The 23,276-nt window shown below is 30.5% G+C and overlaps 4 protein-coding genes across 5 annotated transcripts; 1 reads left to right on the top strand and 3 right to left on the bottom strand.

The window, feature by feature from the left end:
- Positions 1–79: 79 nt before the first annotated feature.
- LOC143911348 (uncharacterized) lies at positions 80–6,203 on the bottom strand. Of its 2 annotated transcripts, XM_077430204.1 has the most exons (8): positions 6,055–6,203; positions 2,954–3,801; positions 2,588–2,875; positions 2,338–2,498; positions 2,022–2,177; positions 1,792–1,953; positions 1,541–1,704; positions 80–1,225 (listed from the first exon to the last, which is right to left on the bottom strand). In XM_077430204.1, the coding sequence occupies exons 2-8, from the start codon at positions 3,480–3,482 to the stop codon at positions 1,027–1,029; spliced, it is 1,659 nt and encodes a 552-aa protein (XP_077286330.1). In that variant the 5' UTR covers positions 3,483–3,801; positions 6,055–6,203; the 3' UTR covers positions 80–1,026. The 2 variants fall into 2 exon arrangements, with proteins under 2 accessions (XP_077286330.1, XP_077286329.1); XM_077430203.1 differs by lacking the exon at positions 6,055–6,203 and having other exon boundaries at positions 2,588–3,676.
- Positions 4,723–18,926, top strand: Naa40 (N-alpha-acetyltransferase 40). Its single transcript, XM_077430207.1, has 5 exons — positions 4,723–4,912; positions 5,068–5,318; positions 6,427–6,585; positions 18,068–18,226; positions 18,333–18,926. Exons 1-5 carry the CDS (start codon positions 4,907–4,909, stop codon positions 18,511–18,513), a joined length of 756 nt encoding a protein of 251 aa, XP_077286333.1. The 5' UTR covers positions 4,723–4,906; the 3' UTR covers positions 18,514–18,926.
- LOC143911349 (UDP-glucosyltransferase 2-like) lies at positions 6,394–10,146 on the bottom strand. The gene is made up of 5 exons (XM_077430205.1): positions 9,596–10,146; positions 8,350–8,985; positions 8,045–8,267; positions 7,743–7,962; positions 6,394–7,181 (listed from the first exon to the last, which is right to left on the bottom strand). Exons 1-5 carry the CDS (start codon positions 9,782–9,784, stop codon positions 6,740–6,742), a joined length of 1,710 nt encoding a protein of 569 aa, XP_077286331.1. The 5' UTR covers positions 9,785–10,146; the 3' UTR covers positions 6,394–6,739.
- On the bottom strand, positions 18,919–23,276 carry LOC143911350 (UDP-glycosyltransferase UGT5-like). Its single transcript, XM_077430206.1, has 5 exons — positions 22,890–23,276; positions 20,593–21,219; positions 20,305–20,527; positions 19,873–20,092; positions 18,919–19,797 (listed from the first exon to the last, which is right to left on the bottom strand). Exons 1-5 carry the CDS (start codon positions 23,073–23,075, stop codon positions 19,506–19,508), a joined length of 1,548 nt encoding a protein of 515 aa, XP_077286332.1. The 5' UTR covers positions 23,076–23,276; the 3' UTR covers positions 18,919–19,505.

Here is a 23,276-nt window from a genome sequence, read left to right as displayed (position 1 = left end):
TAAATTTCAAAATGCTCTTTATAAATACACTATAAATATACAGAAATTTGAGAATAATGAAAATACAAACCAAAAAAATAAAAATGAGGACTTTATTTTCATTCTTAACTTAACATTTTCAACTTGGCGCAAATCATTACATGCATAATTTAAAAAACATATTCAGGTGATTTACCATACTAACACACTTGTGAAGAGTCTCGGTGATTACAACAAAATGTCCATACCCTTCAGGTATAAACCCAGATTACCTAAACACAATCTGCTTTAGGTCTTCGACTTAAGAGAGTCTTTAATTAATATTATGTATTAGATGTATTATGAACATTTATAAGGATTGTAAATAGGTTTTTGATCTCTTTTTCCTATTATGCTGTAGATTAACATTAAAATAATATAATACTATGATTACTAACCAAATTAAATTAAATTGTAAAATAGAAAATGATCAGTAGATCAGTAGCTATTAAAATAGATATAAGATGTATTGTGAACATAATTTCGTAATAATAAAAAGCATTTAAAAAGCAAAAAAATATTAAGGTGATTCTATTTTGATTCATAATTATTTAAAATAAATTTAAGGGCTTTTTTATAATTTCCATACATACATAAGTATTCAATATTGAATTTTATATTGTAATGTTTTGCTAATTTTACCATAGAAGACTTTATTTATCTGTTTTTCATAAAAAAACAAAATTAAATTTTCTCAAAAAATGTTTAATATAATATCTACTGTAAAAAAATTAACTAATAAATATAATGCGTCCTTCTTAAAAATGACAATAAATTGGAAATTTTCGTGTTAGAAAAATAAGTTTTCATGGTAACAAAACGAGGACTTTATGTGCATATTGCACATTAATAATCAAGACTTCAGACTTCTTATTACAACCCGTATAAAAAAAAAAATCTTAATTAAATTAACTAGTAATCAATGCGATTTGAATTAATATTTCACATAACCATTTAATATTATTACCTATTATGTTTATATGAAATTAAGTTAATGAAGTAAATGTTTTACCGAAATTTGAAATAAAAACTGCTTTGAGTGTCAATATTTTTAAGAGCATTCGTGACAATATTTGCTACATCGTAATACCTTACGCTAGAATATTTTTTAAATGGTTCACGACACTGAAACAATGGATTGTTCATTTCTCTCAGCATTTCCACGAAACTACTTTTAATTGGATTTAATTCTTTGGGGAAGTAAAATCTGAAATAAATTTAACATCTTTTATTATTGTGTGTAAATACAGGAAAATGAAAATTTCAAAGTAGCTTTCATTAACATAGCAAAAGCAACAAAATAAATCATTGAAGTTGTGCATTTAATCAGTGGCACAAGCAGGAGAGTGGTTCAAGAGCACATTTGAAATATTGTTAAATTAATAATTTTATGACTTAATATAGCTAAATATCGATTTGTAATAACAAAAACTTGAACATTTTGCAGAATATATACTGATTTTCTTTTTTATTTAACCCCTATTTAAAATTCTGATTGCGCCGCTGATCTCATTACAAATACCCATTATAAATATGCAATCTCAGCCATGACTTCTCATTGTATTGGTTCAATAAGTACAAAGAAGTAAATACTGCTGCTGCAGCCATCATTGAAGGTAAGGTGTGAATAAATTGACAATCTAACAAAGCACAATCCAGTATATAGTGTGAACATTGAGCAATAATCTGTACCAAATAAAAATAATTCATATTATTATAAATTAATATTTAAAATATACAAAAGATAACAATTATATATAATAAATGACTTACATCTGGATTAGTAATTTGCAAGTTAAATGTATAATAGTGAATATATATGCTTTGATCAATTGGATTTACATTAAAATTGTTGGCCTGAAAAACCGTACGCTCCATTAGTATAAGTTGATCTCTGGTACATGCTCCATCTGACTGTTTCACCATCCATGACACCTAATATTTTGACTTGAATTAATTTAATTTAGCAAATGTAAATGTAAAATACATAAAATTATAATTACATCTTTCTGATGCACTGCGTGAAATTTCAAAGATATCCAAAAAGAAGCAAGGGCAACTAATTGTAGCTTATTAATGGGAATATCTATAACATCTAAGGTCCGATCCATCATTCTCACAGCAGTGTGAATTAAAACATGTTCAGTTTTCATATATGCCTGCAATGTTTTTGAATAATATTTCGTTAATATACGTACTGTTAATTTATTTTAAAAAGTCAATGCTATTTTGTATTTACAAATACGCATATTTGAAAAATATGGTAATTATTTTGACAGTATTGGTAGTGTATGTATAAACTGAATTATATTATATTACCTGAAGTTTTATTAACCAATTAATGACGATTGATCTATTTAGATTAGTAACACTGAATTTTTTTAGAAAGGTATTTGTAAGCCTATTTTTACTCTCTATTCTGCATTGATATGCACATATATAATTTAAATATGGCGTTGAATATAAAACAGAATGATACACTGGGAAAATAAAATTTATAAAGCGTCTGAAATCATTTATATAAAAGTTATAGATAATCAATGAACATAAAATATATAAAAATACATACCAAAATTTTCTTGCGAATCTAAATTAACTGCTCCGGCTAAAACATACAAATGTCTTCTTTTCATTTCATTTTGTTTTTTGTCGTTAATTTTTAGTTTAGATGTACTATTGCTATTTAACTCAATTTTTTTTGAAGCCGATTGCTCCAGTTCTATATCATTTACGTCCAAATTATTTGCCTTCAGAAATGCCTTCCGTATTTCTTTAATAGCCTTTATTTGTGTTTGTGGAACAAATGAATTAGCCGGTGTGCATACTTGTTTTGCAATATTAAAAGTATCCCAGTTTGCTGCAAGAAAAGGATCCGTAACAGATAGTTTTAATTTTGAATCACCACTTAAGTCTTCAAAGAAAAAACTTTCATCACTTTTAAGCTCCAAAGAAAGATCAGTCATATTTAAGGTGTCATAATGACGCTGGGTCGTTATGCGTTCTGGTTTATCTATAACAGGATTTAAATCCTCGTAGATGTGTTGGAGTAGTGGATTTAAAGACTCATCGATTTCCCTAAAGCGTTCTTCTGGAATATCTGGCAAGTTGGATACTCCTTCTTTATCAATAAATTTTTGAGGTTTAAATCGTTCATAAACATACTTATCATTTTCTACAACTGATTCTTTTTTAATTTTGTGAATATTAAACTCTTTATGACATATATCATTTAAAGGTTTTCTGACTATTTTTTTTGCTAAACAATCTTCAAATACATCATTGTTATATTCTTTATTATTAATTTGATTTTTCAATGGTATTTTCTTCTTTTGATTTTTTTGCACAATATTGATTTGATTTTCCTTATTCTCGTGCTTATTTATTACATGTTTATGATGGATGCAAGATGATATTTCAATATTTGTCTTATTCCACGAATGATTTTTTTTCTGATTCTTTGACATTTTTACTAAAGATATTCTTGAAATTTCAATAAACAGATGAGCAACACAAAACCAAACACAAATATCACTCAATACTATTAAACGTTGTATTATATGTGACAATAATATTATAATCTTAAAATTAACTTATTGAGCAATACCAAAAAATTGATCAATCGCATTTAAACTTTAAATTAAAAAACCTCGTAATTTTTTTACTCGTAGTCACTTTGAACTTTCTTTTTAAATAATTACAGATTCAAATTCATTATGGTGTGTGGGCCACTTCGATTAAACAATTTTGTATCACTGATTTCTTGTTGTCTCAAATCTGGAAAAACTCAAACAGGAAAAAATATGAAAATTTGTAAATTAAATTATTTTAGCATACATTTTTACTTTTAAATTCATAGATTTTAAATTAAAATTTTATATTGATATATTTTGGTAGCACATTGTGACATTAGGGAGTATTTTTTCTGTCAACACGTGTATTAGTATTAGCCAAAATTTATTAGAAAGGTCCGGCTTTTTTTAGGCTTTGGAGAACGGTTTATGACATTGCCTGGTTTTACGTAAATTCTCAGTTATTGTCGGCATTGAGTCTGTATACCTACTTTTTTTCGAAAAAGATATAATTAAGTGTGCAAAAATAACAATACATTAAGTCAATTAAAGCATTCAAATTTTCAATGTGTACAAATTTTTGAGCGTAAAATCTAATTTTTAATTTAATACCCCTCGCTTGGAAGCCACCCCCCCCCCCTAGATCTTGAGGCCGTAGGCTGAAGCATATTTAGTACGGGCTCGAATGTGAAACGCCCGAAAACGAAAGATAAAAAAAGGGTGCATGGTAAACGGTACATACTCACTTAATTTGCGCGAGCAGGATACAACAGGAACAAGAGGAACAGGCTTTTCCTCCCGTATTCTGCGCGTGCACATCGATTTTCGATCTTTGCCTTCCGATATTTGCGTTTTCGGGCGTTTCACATTCGGGCCCGTCACGGAGACCGATTTAGTACATAGGCAAATCTCGCACTGATTATAATCCTAATAGTCAACCACTATAATATTTCCCGTTTGAATATGAAAAATGCTTGATTTATATGAGATAATGTCTCATTTATACATAATTTCAACCAAAAATAATTATTTTTTATAAAAAAATTTAAAAAATATTTATGTCGTTCATAAATGAATTTATTTTTTCATTACAAATCAAACAATAAATTCGAATTATCAAGATTTTAACATAGCCGCTTATATTTGGCCAAAACAACATCTGTCACATATCTTATTGTTGATTTGTCGTTTCGCGCTCATATTTTGTTTGCTTTTGGAATTTTCTGAATTGAAAACACATTAAATTAACCTATTTGCACATCGCAAATAATATTAAGTGATATTCCGATTCAATTGACCTCAACCACTCAAAAATTAATATGGGGGTGTGTATTATATTGTAGATAGAAAAACATAACCTAAAATTTGTAGCATTCTCAACGTAACATTTTAAAGTTAATTGGAATTGTGTTATAATGCATATTTAACTTTTTACATGTTTTATTGTCTTTGCTTGAGTATTTCTATATTTACATTGCAGCGTAAAATAGTGAACAAAAAAGGAAAGGAAAAGCGTTTAGCACGCAAAGAAGAACGTCAACGTATAGCAGCTGGTACAATTGCCGTCGCACGTGCTAATGCTCTGACAGACCCATTGGCACCTTTGACTGCTTTTCGCTCTTACCAGAGATGCGGTCTAATAGCATTATTGTCGTGTTCTCGGGTCACTCAATTGCCAACTGAAACCGTTGAGTGGGCAATCGACTTAACAGAAAGAAACATTAGAAAACCGTAAGTTGTATCACTATCTTTAATCCTGAGCTAATCGCGTGTCCATTTAAATTTAAAAATCGCTTTTAAATCATAATTATCCCATATCTATGTCTCGTGTTCGTGAACTGTTTAAAAGTTGAATATAATATTAATAACCGTTTTAGTCATTTGTTATATTCATCATTAAAATATAGCAAAAATTCAGATATGGCCAACCGTCAACTTTTAGATTTATATTTAAGGAATCCAAATAGTGTCAAAAACACGTTTTTTAAATTTGTTATACCTGTTAAATATGCAAAAGTTTCAGTCTAGTCCATTGAGCGGTTTAGGGGATAAAAAATATTTAAAGAAGAATTAAAAATATGGAGATTTATAAAGGAAGGTATTACTTATGGTTGACTTTAAAATTTGAAAAAAATAATAACATAATTATTAGCATTTTATTAATTAATATGTATATTTCAGTGTATTAGGATTTTTTTTTAAACCATTCACATTTTTTTATTTAAAACCCAACTCTTATTGAATAATAAAAGAATTAATAAATAGGTAATTTTTACAATTCTGACCCCTTCAAAAGTGCTATGAATTCACAGCCCTGGTTTTTAATTAAATTATCATTGGCATAAAACAACAAATAAATCAGCAGTATGACTAATCCAGCGTTAATATATTTTTAATGGATTATACATATGTACATATATTAAAACACCAAAGTAATTTATTGTTTTAAATGTTTATTTTTACTTACTATTTAAGTAGTTATTTACAATGTATGTATTATATTTAGGCGCGGTACGTGAAGATTTCTCTATTTCTATCGCATAGCCTTACTTGTGGGTCTGCGAACAGGTCAACTGATTCTACATGACCTAGCATCCTGCTTGCACACACACAACTAAGACTATACATATATACAACATTATATATATATTTTCCATACCTTATAAATATAAAATTGTAAAAATATAATATTTATTTCTATAAAAAAATATTTGTACAAATTTCCTTAAATTATAATATTGTAACTGACGTGACTAAAGTAGTTAAATTAATTCGAACGTATTTATAAATATTAAAAATAGTAATTAATTAATTAAAGCTTATTTTATTTACATTCAAGGAGTGAACAATGCTCTTGGGGTTGGGATGGTGATAAAAAACGTGAAGAAATGACTGAAGAAGCTGCATGGTATTTGATTGCGAAAGATCCCGAAGGAAAAAATCTCGGATTTTCACATTTTCGCTTTGATATGGATTACGGCGATGAGGTCTTGTATTGGTAAGACTTAAATTACTTTTATATAAATTAAAATTGTTTTTATCATATACTCCTTAACACACTCGAGGTTCGATTTTTTTTGTTAAAAATACTTTGTGCCACTTTCACAAGTTTAATCTTACACTGCATGTTTTCTATGTATATTTTTTTGTAATTATTCATCTTTTGGATGAAATGCACTGTATGTCACTTTGTCTAATTGTATCGTTCCATTGTGATTTGGATACCCGTTTTGATACATGGTTGTGTATCCGTTGGACTTCATATAACCATTTCCAGTTTGATATATGTGATTGTTGTTGATGACATTTGGATTTTCGCATTTGATTTCTGCGTCTTTATTCGTCGTAGTCTTCAAAAAGAGATGTTTTAAGAAACGTTTCATCATGAAGAATACGCCGATGCTTGATAGTATTAAAAATCCAATTACGTCCAAAAGCAAGTATTGGTACCACGATAGTTCGAGTGCTGCCGATCTAAGATGCTTAGCGCCTTTGTATTTGATCACATATTCCAGCCAGTACACAGCTGTTTCCATAGGATGCTGCGGTCTGTCTTTGAAAATTTGCGATAGATGATTCATATTTTTCGCATAGCTGCAAAAAGATACATTTCAAATTACAAATTGCAAATAAAAATAACGTATAAGGGAGATAACATTTTGGCGATTTTTATTTTTCGTGCATTTCACTATTAAATTCAATGTAGCGTGATGAGATAGTCTTGTTGTACTTTTCAAAGTCATAAGCATTGCGATCTGACACAATTTCTTATCAAATTGCGATGGTGTGGATGTTTTCATTAATTTTATTGTTGTCACATTTTTAATATTACAGTTCTTATTATCTATATACGTAATTAACCTATATTATATATTAACGCTTATATAAAGAGTATAATAACTTTTAATTAATTGTATGCATATTTATTTACAATTTTTATCATTAATGTCGTTTCTTTTCTTTTTCATTTTTAATAAACACTTCTATGCATAATGTATTCACCAGTTTATGTATAATGTTAAGATATTCTTAAAATATATACATTTAAATTCAACAAACTTCATATATTACAAATATACATATTTATGTACGTATGTATGAAAGTAAATTACGTAAAATTGTATAAATAGGAAATATGACGTTATAAATACAAACCTCGTATCGTTGATCAACTTATTTATTGCTGTTCTTAATGTTTTGCCATTCACATCATAATAATCAATGACTTCGGCTACTCCTCGTTTCCTTAGTTCCCCCAAATTAAGCGCTTGGTCAGCAAATAAAGGTACACCTAATATTGGTACACCGCAATGGATTGTCTCTTGACTGCCAAGAAGTCCACCGTGACTTATGAAAAGCTTCGTCGCTGGATGGCCTATAAATGAATATCAAAATGATTTATCTTCTTATTTATATCAGTATGTTAAATATGCATATTCTAAAGATTGCCGGCTTACATAAAATTTCCAACTGTGGCATCCACAATCCAGTCTTGATATTGTTCGGTAAATCTGGTAAATTTGTTGCATTAACTTTCCATAATACCCTTTGTTTGAGACTGCCTAGAACATCTATAATCTGTTGTAGTTTCTCTCTAGGTATTGATTCAACACGAAGCATTGATCCGAAACTAAAGTATATTACTCCGTGAGATGATTCGTCGAGGAATAATTTTATGTCCTAAAAATTATTAATGATATGTTTAAAGAAAACTTGAAATTGAAAACAACACTGATTTTTTATTTGAAATATTTGAACGCACTTTTGGTAATATTCCTTGTTTTTTAATGTGAAGTCCTCCTACTTCTATAATTTGTGGCACAAACGGCCGTACTTGATTTATACTGAAGTGACTGTTCGTTAAAATCACACTGAAATTTTTAGCCAAGCTTGAAATAGATGGAACAGGACCCAAAACATTCTCAACTATTTTTTGCGCTTCCCAATTAGACAAAATCTCATAAGTCACTTTGATCACTACAGTCATTACGGTGTTATACAACCGTTGGTAAAAATTCATCCATTGAGTCAACGGGAAGAAGTAAAGTGGTACATAGGATGGGTTGTCTGGATTTCCCACCATGTCATTGACCCAAGGTAAAGTTACGCTCGATATCATGCCCACTGATGGTATCCCGAGCTTATGTGCTATTGCTAGATAACACTCGGAGCCAAATATTTCAGTTATGAAAAGATCAAATTTATGATTTGGTTGTATTAATTCTAAAACTTGAGGATGCTTCAGTCCCACTTGGCATGATTGATAACTGTCTGATATAATGTCAAAGTGATTTTCCAATGGGGTCATAGCCAACGGTATGTCGATCGATATGTTGTTTGTAAATGCAGGTAAAGTACCTTCCAGACTTATATCAACAAAATTTGGAATGAGCGTTTTCTGTAATAAAAAAATTAAATAAATTAGCAACACAAATCAATTTATAATAATGTGAACCACATTGCAATATCACAGATAAAATCGAAATTCATTATTAGAAAGTTGTTGACCAATATCACATTAATAAGTTGATAAGTTCAACTCAAAAATGATTCGAAAAAAAGTATTCGAAATTAATATATTTGCATGTTCATTATCTTCCATATAGAATTTATTCATTAGTGTTATTTTACATGTCATACTTTTGTATGTACACGTAAAATTTTTCACATTATTTTGTTATAAAATTATTATTTTTTTCCAGTAAAAAATAATAATGTTTTTGATATGACGGCCTAGTAACATTTATCTTATTTGATACATAAAAAATTATTATTCGAAGATGATAAAATTAAATTTTAATTAAAGAAAAAAAAATTAGATTGCTACCAGAGCAAAAAGACTTAATGGAAAATATAAATCAAATAATATATAAATACAATTAGCAATTATTATTTAAAATCAATGAAATCATCAAAAAGTATATTAAATAATGGTATATTTTCTTAATTAACGAGCATTGTTTTTTCAATACACTGTATGTAAAAGCTCGCGCATGATAAAAACTTACCGAAGGAAAATGGTTGACGACAGTAACATGATGTCCACGTCGAGCTAACTCTCTCATCACGCTTCCGTACATAACATAGTGACTGTGAGTATTAGTGGGAAATATAGCCAGGATGTTGGCTCCTTCAGTCAATGTTATTAAGCTTCCAGCCACCAAGAGCAAAATCCAAGAACCAATCCTTATATCCATGTCTACGTCTATCTCGTCTCTTCCAAACTGAACTGTTATCTACCAAAGTAGATTCGCGCTCGTGTAGACTTTGCTTTCATCCAGGGCATACCCACCCTAAGGTAAGAACTTTCGATAAAAGACCTGGTATTATGTTAGTGTGCTCTCTCTACCGATGCCTGACCGATACTGGCGCTCTGCGAGAGTTTTTCTTTTGACGATCTTATCGATCGTTCTGGACTAGTCGTTACCGGATCTAGCGACCAACGGATCTGATCTTGGAATTCCTGATTGGCTTTGCACAACGTCACCGTCAGGTCCAGGGTGCGGACGCTAATCGAAAATCAGCTCTACACCTTGCGAGTTTCCCCCTTGCAATGCTCAATTTGGAACTTGAAACTCGTATATTTTGTGGGTCTGGTGGTGGGGAATTTGCCGTTCGTGACGGTAATTTTCATGTCTTGCCAAAATGCGTTTGTCATCTTCTTCGTCATGTGCAATAGCTAATATACAATTGAGAACTGTTACTATCATTATCGGGGATTTCGTACTAACTGGTAATGATTGATTGTTTCGAAAATCTATTTAGGCAATGCTAATGACTATGCATTTATGGATGTCAGGCAGGTAATTTAATTTAACGTGCTTACGCGTTTGTCGTAATGTGTTTTAAATTGAAATTTTTCTTTAAAATTGGCGTACTACTAAGTAATTTTTCAATACTGCCTTTTGCATTTGAGTGATTTCAAACTTGCTCTAGTCGTATCGTCTAATACAGATATGGTCTCGCTTTCTTTCAAATTAAATTCAATGATAAAGTGCATGTACGCTTATCTATAAGCTTTAATTGAAACATTACAATTGTTTACGAAATAATAATGAATTAACCGAAATGATTTCTGGATCGTCGATTTTCCGCAAAAACATTAGACATCTGCGTTTTATTTTAACGAAATCTGAGAAAGTGTACGAATTCATTCAATTTATATAATTTTTATACTTAATAATAAATAAAACCATGATTTCGATTTGGGTTAACGCCTCTGAAATTAGGATCAACATATATATAATACATTAAATTAAAACCATTTAAAAGTGTGCCAAAAAAGTGACGTTTGTTTTTGTTTTGGTTTTGTGTCGATATTTATTAGGTCACTCGTTTTCTCTAGTATTATAATGTAAATATTTTGATTAAAATATTTATTTCTAATATCCTCAACATTTTTTTGCATAATTGGTTTTGTCGCAGAAAGACGTTGCATTTTATATCCACGCTCATCTTCCTGTTCATAATATGACCCTGATTTGTTTGCACACAAACCAACGGAAACATTGACATTGCGTTCGGGTGCTTCGCACTGTTAGACTTGGCACGCTGAACTACAAATGTTTCACGATAGTGACCTCCATATTGCGAATTTAATGCTGAACAATTTAGAATTGCACACGTTTCGCAGATAATCTCTGAATTTATCTTGCTTAACGTTTTCAAATCAAAAAGTTTATTTGGATTACTTTTTATTATGTTCTATTTCACTGTAGTCTACTACTTCCTCCTAAGAATAAATTTGAAAGGAAGTAGATAACGAGATCATGACCTTGCTCTTATCGAAGGTAAATTGAAAAAATTATAGTGAAGACTAATCTTCAAATACTTTTGGCAGACGCTACGAGGACATGAAAGTAGAAAAAAATTCGTCAACTCGACTCGTTTTCGATTTGACTGAGTAGCCATGCATGTAGTTTTTCAATTAATTGAGTAAGGAATAGTGACACGTATCTAGTTTCATCTTTTGACCCCTTAGATACTATATGTTACTCTACTCTGTTGATCATTAAGACTAGTATCAATTACCAACCAATGTGATAACTAGCTTCACACCGATTACACATAAACTTTGACAGGGCCGAACCTGTTCTGTTTGAAACATACTAGTTTACAAAAGTCCATTGTGGAATTGCGTTGTCTCAATTACAAAGTTCAGGAAGATCAATGGCACGAGCCATTGCATTATCAACATTTTTTATGTATGTTGTTTCTATATACGTAATTAACAAAACCTCTGAAGCTCCCTTGTATTTTATACTGTAATATTCATGCTTAAGAGGGCTGGACAGCAGCGCCTTGTCCATACAAACGTACTATACTTCTCCCTTCCTCAATTATGGCACTAGAGAAATTATTTTTTAATATGCTATGGATATCCACCATTGGGGTGCATCTATCGTTTTATTTTTTTGATTAATTATTTTTTATATGAGTTAGGAGCCGCCAAACATCTATAAAATCGCTTCTTTTTTACACCCACGAAACGAGCCCAGCGTGCTTATTTAACGGTCGATTTAAAAAAAAATACGCCGATAGATGCACAGAAAGTATCTTTCTCATACCGATGATGAAATTTTTTTAAAAATTGGTCCAGTTTTGGAGGAGAAAATAGTAGAATACGAAACCTCAATTTTGTCAATTTAAAATACGTTTTATCTGGTCGAAGCGCAACTGTCGCATTCACTCAATATATATATTGATATATATTGTCGCATTCACTCAATATATACATACACTCAATATATATATATCGAAGAAAGGAATGGTAACAAAATTAGGGTTTCTCTTAATATACATATTTACGTTTGGAACAAGTCAGGTACAAAAAATATTATACAATAGTATTGCCTTACATAATATTTTGCTTAAAGCTGTCGAATTATATGAGTTGGTAAATTTTTATTTACATATTTAGAATTCAATTCTTGAAGGGACACCCGGTAAGGTTAGCTTATTAGCAATTAGACTTGTTTAGCCGACTTGAACTGTCGTTTGGGCGCAGCGTTTTGCAACATACCAACTTAAATATACACTTGACCCAATCATGCCAATTTAATCATCTATACATAAACTCTTTTTTTTTTTAATTTTATTTAAGGAAAACCAACAGTCTTAATTACAAAACAGAACAAATAGTAAAGTATATAATAAAAGACCAATTATAGGTTTCCGCTGGTAGTAATAAACTAAAGCATACACGTAATCATACATGAAATTTCAAATTAACATAAGAAAAAAAATAGAAATTAAATTAAAAGATTATTCAAAAAATGATTTAACTATTTAACTTTTGGGTTTGAAAAATAAATTCTGCGCATATGTATATTGTTTTCACCAGTGGCGGCTTGTGAGAGTTCACAGTGGGGGGCTGCATAGATGAATTGGGCTGTAGTAGCTCGTTGACCATACCGGTGACCAAATGCAAGCAAAAATGCACTATACTTGGAGAGCTGTAGACCGCAGCCCATATGGGCATCAAAAATAGTATGTATATGGACTATACCGGGAGGGCTGTAGCCCATAGGGTTTTCACTCTCCCATACTGGTTGTGATTCACATCGCTTGGTACACAAAAACTGTATGAGCAGCATTATAATACGTTTTTAGATCTACATATGTCAAAGTTAGATTTTACATTCAGACACTGCATTTGACTTCCGATATTAAACCACCAAAAAGTTAAATATTTTTATTTTATTTACACGCACATTCTCACAAATATATATTGATAAGAATGTTTACTATTTTTTGATCGACCGATATGGATTTGTTAATGTTATTAACTTGCACTTATCACCTTGCACTCGAACTGAACTCCGGCATATCTTTGTATATTTTGAATACTAATACTCAATTGAAGTAATAATACTCAATTGAATTATTACTTCATACTATATTTATTTTCAATTGTTATTATAGAAATTTTATGCTTCAAATCCTAAATTGCGATAAACAATTCGAAAGTGGTGTTCTCGTGATTCGACAATCTATTCGTATGAATTAGATATTAGAGAATTATTTGTGATATTGATTTGTGGCGATCACGTTCGTTCGAATGTACAACGCCTCGCACATGTTTGCGGTTCGTATTGCCGTGTGTACGTTAAAATATTTAAGGGAACCTGACCTTAAACTTACTGATGTTTTAAGTAAAATATGGTACTTTTGTAAATAGCGGTAGTTCCACTTATTAAGAAAAAAAAATCCTTTTAAGAATCTTACTTATCTATGATTTACAAATAATGTTTTACAATTTGTTTACAATGATGTGTTAATTTCACGTTCAAGAGGCAAGCACGTGAACTTGTAATATTCACACAAGTCTTTAGAAATTACGTGTTTTTATTTACATGCGTGATATCCTTGTTAGTGTTTTTAAGCGTTTTGAAAATTGTAAATTTGCACAGTAATTTACCATGTGTTAAAATTAAGATTTCACATAAAATAACGGGGAGTGATAATTATCTACAACAGAGTGAGATAAAACACAATGAATGGACTGTGCATGATATATTGAATGAATGACAAAAGCATTAAATCTTATCCTGGTATTCTTGCGTCTTAATTTGATAAAATAAAATAATTTTTAATGGTTTAACTTTGGATCGGAATTGTGATCTGATAAAATCTTATAAATACTCATCTTAACTGATATTCTGAAAATTAATGCTTTTTAAAAAAGTTTTTTTTGAAAATAAAAGTTAATAAAACCGATAAGTGCGGCTAAAATCGTCTTAGAATATGATTCTTAGAGCAATTTCTAAAACTTGACAGTTGAAATAAACTCTCCAAGAATGCATGTTATATATTTTGAAGGTGATTAAAAATTCATTACATTAATTTAAGTAGGAAATGGGGGGGGAGGGAGTTTTATGATCTCTATTTGGAAAAACCGTGTAAATTTTTACAAAAAATATTTAGTGACTCATTACAATCCTTCAGAGTGATTATGTGTAATTTTTGCCATACAAATTCTATTATACGTTATTGATTAAAAATCAAAAGAACTGGAAATTCCCAAATTCACTTAATTAATATTTTATTATCAAAAATCACCAATTTCCATTAATTCTTTTAAGTTTGATCCTTATGTACATACGATGTATAATATGTGTACAATAATTTTTCATTTTCATTTTATGTACATATATATACACATGTAAAACTTTATCTATTACATAATTTGAATTTACAAATATGATTTTAATGTTCTGAGCATGTTGTTTTTACATGATTTCAAGATAATATCAATTAATTGCTCTTATAATTAGTTTCAATATTTAGTTTGTTGTGCTGTGTAACTAGACAGAAGTAAGCTGATAATTTTTTTTTTTTGCAAAGCTCTTAGCATTTATTGAGGTTATCATTTTTCTTATAGAAATCGTAAAATAAATTAAACATACATATTTCTGTCAAACTTACTACATACTACCTAAAATTATCTATAAACACGTTGTCCGAGTTCAATGTCTCCAATGGCCTTAGATGTGTAACTTAAGCAAAAATCGAGATGCGTTCATACTGTTATATACTGTACTGTCATCGACCTCTCAATTAAATAAATTATAAAATTCTCCTAGCCTTTGACCTAAAGATCAATTCATCTTTGAAGAAGCTCATCCAAATCTGGCCATTTCAATATATGTAGGATCAAAGTTGACCACATTATCTGTTCTAGTTTGACTATTGCATGACATTGGCATATATTTCTGCTTACAAAATAGGTCCATGAGTGTTTGAATTTTACGGAAGAAGTGTTCGGTGGCAATAACTGATGATTCGTTATCGAGTAGCGGATGCCGTCTAGAGTTTATTGTTATCGTCGCTCACTCAAATTGGAACTCGACCCTAACACCCCCAGATTGTAGATAGTGAAAGCACGCGCCGATATCAAAACCAGAATTTTACTATTTATTACTGCGTCATTTCGGTAATGTAATCTTGTACTTTGGAGTTTATCGTTCGTAGAAACTACATACTACATGTAAAAGAATCAAATGACCTGTCAATTGATTGACTAACTAAATTTGATACACAGATTCTTCAACCAAAGAAAAGGTCATTTGTTATATGATAAAAATTAAACAGAAAATATTCATTGATATGATATTTTTTTTCATTTATTCTATCATACATACATTACGCAATAATAAGAGAATCTTTGCTGACTTTTACAAGGTTAATATATGTTATTGCATATGTTTCACTTCCTTGTTCCAATTTATTCAATACGTAAGCGTGTTAAAATTACTTTTTTTTTCATTTGTTATATCACAACACGTTCAAGGCTTGCACTCTTGCTAAGATAAACGAAAATTATTTGCTAAAATATATAGTTTATTAATTTATCTCAAAGAATACAGTAGATTTGTACTATTCAGAATAGGGACCTCTAAACTTTTTAGGACGAGGACCACATAGGGATATTTAAAATAAAGTAAATAAGATCAGGCTAAACCAGGTTATTGCAATTTGGAAATCGGTTGAGGGCTAGATAAAATACGGCCACAAACCAGAATATGTCCTGCAGACGGTAGTTTGAGTGAGATTTCAGACTAAATGTGGATTGATAAGGTTCAGATGATCGTTTTTGAATTAATCACATGGCCTTCGATTTCTTTATTTCGTGATTTTTTCACAACTTTACACAAAGTTGCCATCCTCAGACTTATGGACACTTTCATATGTATGTTAAAATATGCACACATACATAGTTTTATATATATGTTAAAAAAAATTGTTTATGTAAATAATCGAGGTTCTATTGTATGTATAATATACTAGTGGTTTTACCCGGCTTCGCTCGGTATTTGTAATATAAACCGCTTAAACATGACTAATCTTATAGGAAACATTATATTAAATTTGTTTGAATAGCTTTATTTTATATAAATTTATTGGAATATTCATTTGTTTTTTTTTATTGAATTGACTTACAGAGAAATGTTATAATAGTAGAAGCGCCCTTTGGAATACATTTATTGTTTCAATACACGCGTACCGTTTCCATAACTACGCAATATTCTACGCGTATGCGTATGCTATTGCTGAATGCTAGTTGTCGCCATGACGCTTTCATGAAAACTTTCATATACGATGTTAATTGAATAATATGTTACTTAAATGATCAATAGTGGACAAGAATGGGGAACCAATCACAGCCGAGTATTCGGTACGTAATCGCGCATTTTCGGCAGTCGTCAGCGTTCGGTAGTCGGCTGTCGCGGATGGTGGTGATCGAGTGAATCGATTTTCAATGCGATTTCGATTTTCATTTCGTATTTGATTTCGATTTGATTTCAGAATGGGAAGTGAGGGGCGTACCACTTCGTAATTCGTAATTTCTAATTCGTGTATCAATTCCTTTCCGAAACCACCCGTTTTGATTTCGATTTGCAGTAGTCTCGGGGCGATAACCCCGGGGTGGCCGCAAGGGCGCGGGGTGGCGGCGGCTGGGGTGTTTCAGTTCTAGATCCTGATACCTTTTTGATTTCCGATTTTGGATTCCCTTTTGTTTCAGATACGGACTCCATTTTCAGTTCCTATTTCAATTCCGATTCCCGATTTCTGTTTTAGTTCCGCTTCCGATTAATTATTACTATACGTATTGTAACTTTATTTTTAATCATGTATCAATATGTTTCCGAAACCACCCGTTGAAATTTCAATGGGTACAACACTATTTACTTATAAAAATGTATCCCATGTTGTTTATTATGTGTTTTTGAATGCATCGTGCAATTTTTAACGATGCACTTGCCCAGAAAAATTTTTATCGGACATACGTCGACCACCAAGTATCAAATACGACTGATGCTAAAATTATTTAGGAATGTCTGTGGACAATCGTCGATTGACAACAATATAACGCCTAAAGCCACTTCTATTATTATAACATTTCTCTAGACTGTCACGAACAAACAAACATATATACTAAGTCTCTTTCGAAATTATATGTATACCAGAATCCGGCGCCTGCACCCCGGGGCTGAAGGCCCGTCCCCATGTCGTCATGGAAATTTTGACATGTTTACAAAGTTACAAACGAACAATACATACATATATATATATACAAAGTCTCTTTCGAAATTATATATTAGATCTGTTTTATATAGGTGGTAGTATAAATCATACGTGTTTTACAATTTTATAAAGAGACACTTCAATTACATGATGTAATATTTAGTAGTGAAATATGAATATATCATTCATTATATAATCTTGCATCATACGTATAATGTCTCATGCATGCATGTCATTTTTTTGTTTGTCTTTTATGATAGATAAATAGGAATTTCTATTATTTTATAATTACACATCTATTTATCTGTTCTTTCTTCATTTGTATAATAGTACTATGTATGTAATAGGAATTGACTGTAATTTTTTCCCTACTTCATTTATTTTTACGTTGTTTAATAGAAAGCATCATACTTACATACATATAATTAATATAAATTCAATTTATGTTTCAGCTATGAACTACAACTGGAACCATGGGCACAACGCCGAGGCTTGGGAAGCTTTCTTCTGCATACCTTAGAGCTCATTGCTTTCACAAACCAGATGCGAAAAGTTATACTTACCGTCCTACTTAACAACAAACCTTCAATATGTTTCTTCAAAGCACTCAGGTATGTTCTTGAAAAAAAGCAAAAACATTTTAATAGTCATAGGTAAGTAACTTATGTACATATATGTGAATGTATTTAATAATTGCTTATTTGACCACCAATGTAGATACTCAACAGACGAAACCAATCCGGATGAAGAAGAAAAAATACCATATGAAATATTGAGTAAACATAATCCGAAGATGAATCGAACTGTGCCTGCGCCCAGCAAGCCTGCGGTGAGAGCTGCCGATCTCTTGACAGCATCCTCACACCAATGCTGTCAAGGTGGACATCACCACCATTGATTGTGCTGTTTATTTGTATTTTAAAATTTGACTAGATGAATTTATGAATAGAATAATTAATGTCCTTACTATTTCTAATAATTTTGTATTATTTTTAATTTACGCAATGATACCACCATTCTATATGTGTGCGTGTGTTCCAAACTTTCAGTTTTAATGGAATGATCTGAATTCATAAAAAAGATTTACATATATGCATAAACAACTTTAAAGATGTATACAAATATGTTATAGTTAATTTAGATGCATAATTATTGTATGTAGCTAAATATTTGTTTCTGATATTTAATAAAAATCAATTTGTAATTAAATGCATTTGCGGAAATATCTCTTTCTGTTATTTAATTTTGTTTGTCATTTACATTTTTACTTTTAAATCGCAATTTAAAATAAAATAATATTTTTGTAATATCAGGTTTTTATTTTCTTTTCTCAAGTAACATTATTATAGTAATACCTTTTAATTTAAAAAAAAAATAATAATTTTATAAGCATTTTTTTCTATAATTGAAAAATTATTTTAATTGATACTACGGCATTTACACAAATTTTGATCAAGATATTCCCATCCATTGTATTGTATGTATAATACGCACATTTTTTCACTATTTACATTCATATAAACATGCCTGTTACATCAAATTCGTGACAATGGGGAAAATAATGCTTATTTCATGAATAATGCAAGAGTTGCTTTTTTATTATTTATTATTCGTGAATCTGGCAAAAAACTGCTGCTTACATGGAGTCATGAGGTAAATAACATATAATATGTAGTTGTCACAGTTAGCCTCAGTAGATATTGAGTAATTATATAAAACCGTTTAATGTGGTGACATTCGAGTACATTACTCTCATCTTGACTAGGCATAGTTATCAACTATATCTAGGTACATTAATGATGCATTATGTATGATAATACATATGTAATTTAATTTTTAAAAGAAAATTTTACATTTAGTTTTAGTTTATGTACATGTTTATATGATCCTTCAGTCTTTCTTTTGTTCTTTTTGTGTAAGATCTTTATTTTTACAAAAATAACTATAAATATACTTTAAAATCATCAAAATCATTGCAATAATTATCAAAATCGAAAATATTACGAAAATAATCACATCAAAAAGATAATATTGGTACCACTCTAATTCTAATGATGGAGATTTCAAATGATATGCACCCTTATGTTTTATTGCATATTCCAACCAGTAAATAGCTTTATCTAACGGGTGTAGGGGTCTATCTTTAAACAATTCAGATATCTCTTTAGCTTTTGACGAAAATCTGAAAATGAAGTAGAGAAAATTTGTATTAAATAATTAAAATGTTCGTTCATTGGTTTGATAATATAATACTCACGACTTATCTGTTAGCATTTCATTCAATACTTTTTGAAATGACTTTTTATTCAAGTATTTGTAGTCTAACATTTTGGCCATTCCTTTCCTTGTGGCTTGGGCCAAGTTATGTGCCTGGTCTGCAAAAACTGGTATTCCCAACATTGGAACACCGCAGTATATCGCTTCTTGCAATCCTAATAATCCACCATGACCTATGAATAACTTTATATTTGGGTGACCTGCAATCAGGTTTTATCACAATGATAGTTATAAATGAAATAATCCATTAGTTCTTTGCTTTGCAAATTATTAATTTTCTATTTCGTTCAATACGTGAAATTTTTATCTTTTAAATAAATTTAGAAATTGATTTATGTATATATATTTTACACTTTAAAAATTAGATACAACATTGAAACTAAAATACTTATTGGTAATAATATGTACTTACAAAGTACTTCCAATTGCGGTGACCATAATACTGTTTTAATATTTGAAGGAATTTTTTTCAACGAGCTGGCATCAACTTTCCAAAGAACATTTTGTTTTAAAGAACCTAAAATTTGAATTAAGGCATCTATTTTTTCTTTTTTCATAGTTTCTACTTGAGCTATTGATCCAAGGCTGAAGTAAATAACACCATTAGTCGATTTATTGAGATAGGTTTCCAAATCCTAAAATTTTTTCAATTGTAATTCATTTTTTTTTAAATCAAAATATATGAGAAGTTCTTACTTACTGTAGGTAATTTTCCTAGTTGTTTTGGAATGTGCATTCCTCCAATTTCAATAACTTGCGGAACCAATGGTCTTACAGGATTTATACTATTGTGTGTATTGGTTAATAAAAGACTATAATTTTGCGAAAGTCGTTTCAGCGATGGCAGTGAGCCGAACGCTTTTTCAGCTATTATTTGTGATGGTTCAACAGAGTACATATTGTAGTATAATTTCATTCCGAAATTTGTTAATGAGTTGTACATTCTTTCATAGAATGTCATGTGTTGAGAAAACCAGTAAAAATACCCAGGTATATATGAAGGATTATCTGGAGTGCCTATCATGTCGCTCATCCAGGGTAAAAGGACACTCGTTATAATTCCCACAGTTGGCGTACCAAGCTTATGGCCTATTGAAAGAAAACAATCGGATCCGAATACTTCTGTTATGAACAAATCAAAGTCTTGTTGAAGGACTTCTACAGTGGCTGGGTGTGTCAAAACTGTTTCGCATGCTTTGAGGCATAGATCTATTATGTCTCTTTCGTTTGTGAACTCTGTCATGTCTATTAACTGTTCAAAAGTCATCGTTGGAATAATGTAAGATCCGTTTAAACCTATGTCATTCAAATTTTCTATGTTCGTAGTCTGAAAAAATAAAATGTTTGATTAAATTATGCATTGCATGCAAAGCTTAAATTATACATTAAAAGATGAATACTGTCCACTTATTCAAGTTGGAAGGAATGCCTTTTGACAGGTGAGCTCTATTTTGTCCTTAGTACAATTTCTAAATTGATAAATTGAAGATCATTTAGTGTTCAATTGAGTCTGATTGTTAAATTATTTGATTCGTGTTGATGCTAATATATGCACATGTGTGTATGTACATACATGCATACATGTTGTTTATTTATATACGAAGTATTGATAATTGCATTCTTGAGAAATTTCAACTTTTTCCTTAAGATGTTTTTATGGATATGTAGCACTAAGCTAAAACTGATACTCCTAATTATCCTCAAGTATATACAACATAAACATACCATATACAAAAAGTTATGGACACGTCTAATATTTTTCTTGGGCAACAAATTGAATGCCCAGTTTATTTTTCAATAAATGTGACATCTACACAGTACAATATACAATGTTTGGAAAAACTAATCTGTTAATTTGATAAATCAACTACATAATATTCATTTAATAAAGTGTTGCATAATTTATATTTCATTTACATATGCAGTGACACACTCAGCGGAGGGTAGGGGTTCTAGCCCTCCCCAAAAATAATAGAAATTATCCAAAATAATTCAAGAGTTTTATAATAAGAGAGGAAATCTGGATTTTTTGCTTAAATTATTTTTTATAATGAATTCGCAATATAAATATTTTCATCTGTTTGACCCCCCCCCCCCTCATTAAATACGGTTCGGTGATTATTCCGCAAAAAGTGATCTCGCGCACTTTTTGCGGCACATCCGGCACCTAAAAACTCCATCAATCGAAAGTAAGTTACGCACGCCAAATATTGTAATAACGAGAACTCGCGTGATCGAGATTTTAGTGACATGGGCTATATCGCTTTTTGCGGAATAATCCGTTTACCATTAAATACTTATGTTTGCTAAATTTTGTTTGAATTTTTCACCATGATTCCAACTAATAATAGGGACATATTTTCTTCCATTAAAAATGCTTACAATTAATGGTCATCAATAAAGCTACATTGTACGTGTACATATTTGTTTTCTATATATTTTAAATCTATCTAATATGATTTTTAAAAAAATACACCTTTGTAAGGTGAAAATACAGTTTTTATGAACAATTGAAAAATTGGTACGAAATCGTTTTATCTTTTAATCTGTCAGTATTGATTTTTAAATTGCTTGTTAAATCACAAAATTATATCATGCGATATGTTACGATACTAATTTTAACATTATCTTCACATACATGTACATTCGTCTATAATTTGTTTTTAGTCAATTTTAATTTAGTAATTTTAAAATTCGATATATTCAAAAAACCTCTAAAAATCTCTCTCTAAATCATGAAAATTTAAATAAACATAATATTAGTATGATGCTTCATTATACGCATTCACTTGTTACAGAATTTTATTTAAAAAAAAAGATTAATAATTGAATTCAAAAAATCGTACAGTCAAAATGGAACAGATCACCAAATTCGCTATGAATTTGTAATCAATATTGAAATTCAAACAAATCTAGTACATACAGATAATTTCCCAATAAGAGCAAACATTTGTAGAAAGAATTTCTAAATGCTTATTTATTTATAGAGCTCCTCACCTCTGGAAAAAGACTGACGACGGTGACTTGATGCCCTCGTGAAGCCAATGTCTTCATCAGTCTGCTGTACACCATGTAGTGACTTTGTGTATCTGTGGGAAAGAATCCGAGAATCCTGGCGGAGTCGACGATCCCAACCGTCACTAGCAGCAGCAGGATAGTGGCGACGCGCACTCGCACCTCCATTTTGAACTTCGGAAAATTCGTATTCAATTGTTATCCAAACATAGACGAGCTCTCATAATGATACACCAGTTCTTGAATGGTTGCGATCGCGATCTGTGCCGTTTCAATTCGAGCGCCATCTCGATAGCTTATCTCCGGCTCACTGAACTTAAGCCAATTAACCATGTGTCGTCATTTCACGTCGACGCCATATTTCACTGT

The sequence above is a fragment of the Arctopsyche grandis genome, chromosome 4 (assembly GCF_051622035.1).
Source record: "Arctopsyche grandis isolate Sample6627 chromosome 4, ASM5162203v2, whole genome shotgun sequence".
NCBI lineage: Eukaryota > Metazoa > Arthropoda > Insecta > Trichoptera > Hydropsychidae > Arctopsyche > Arctopsyche grandis.
This window is presented reverse-complemented; position numbering and strand designations above follow the sequence as displayed.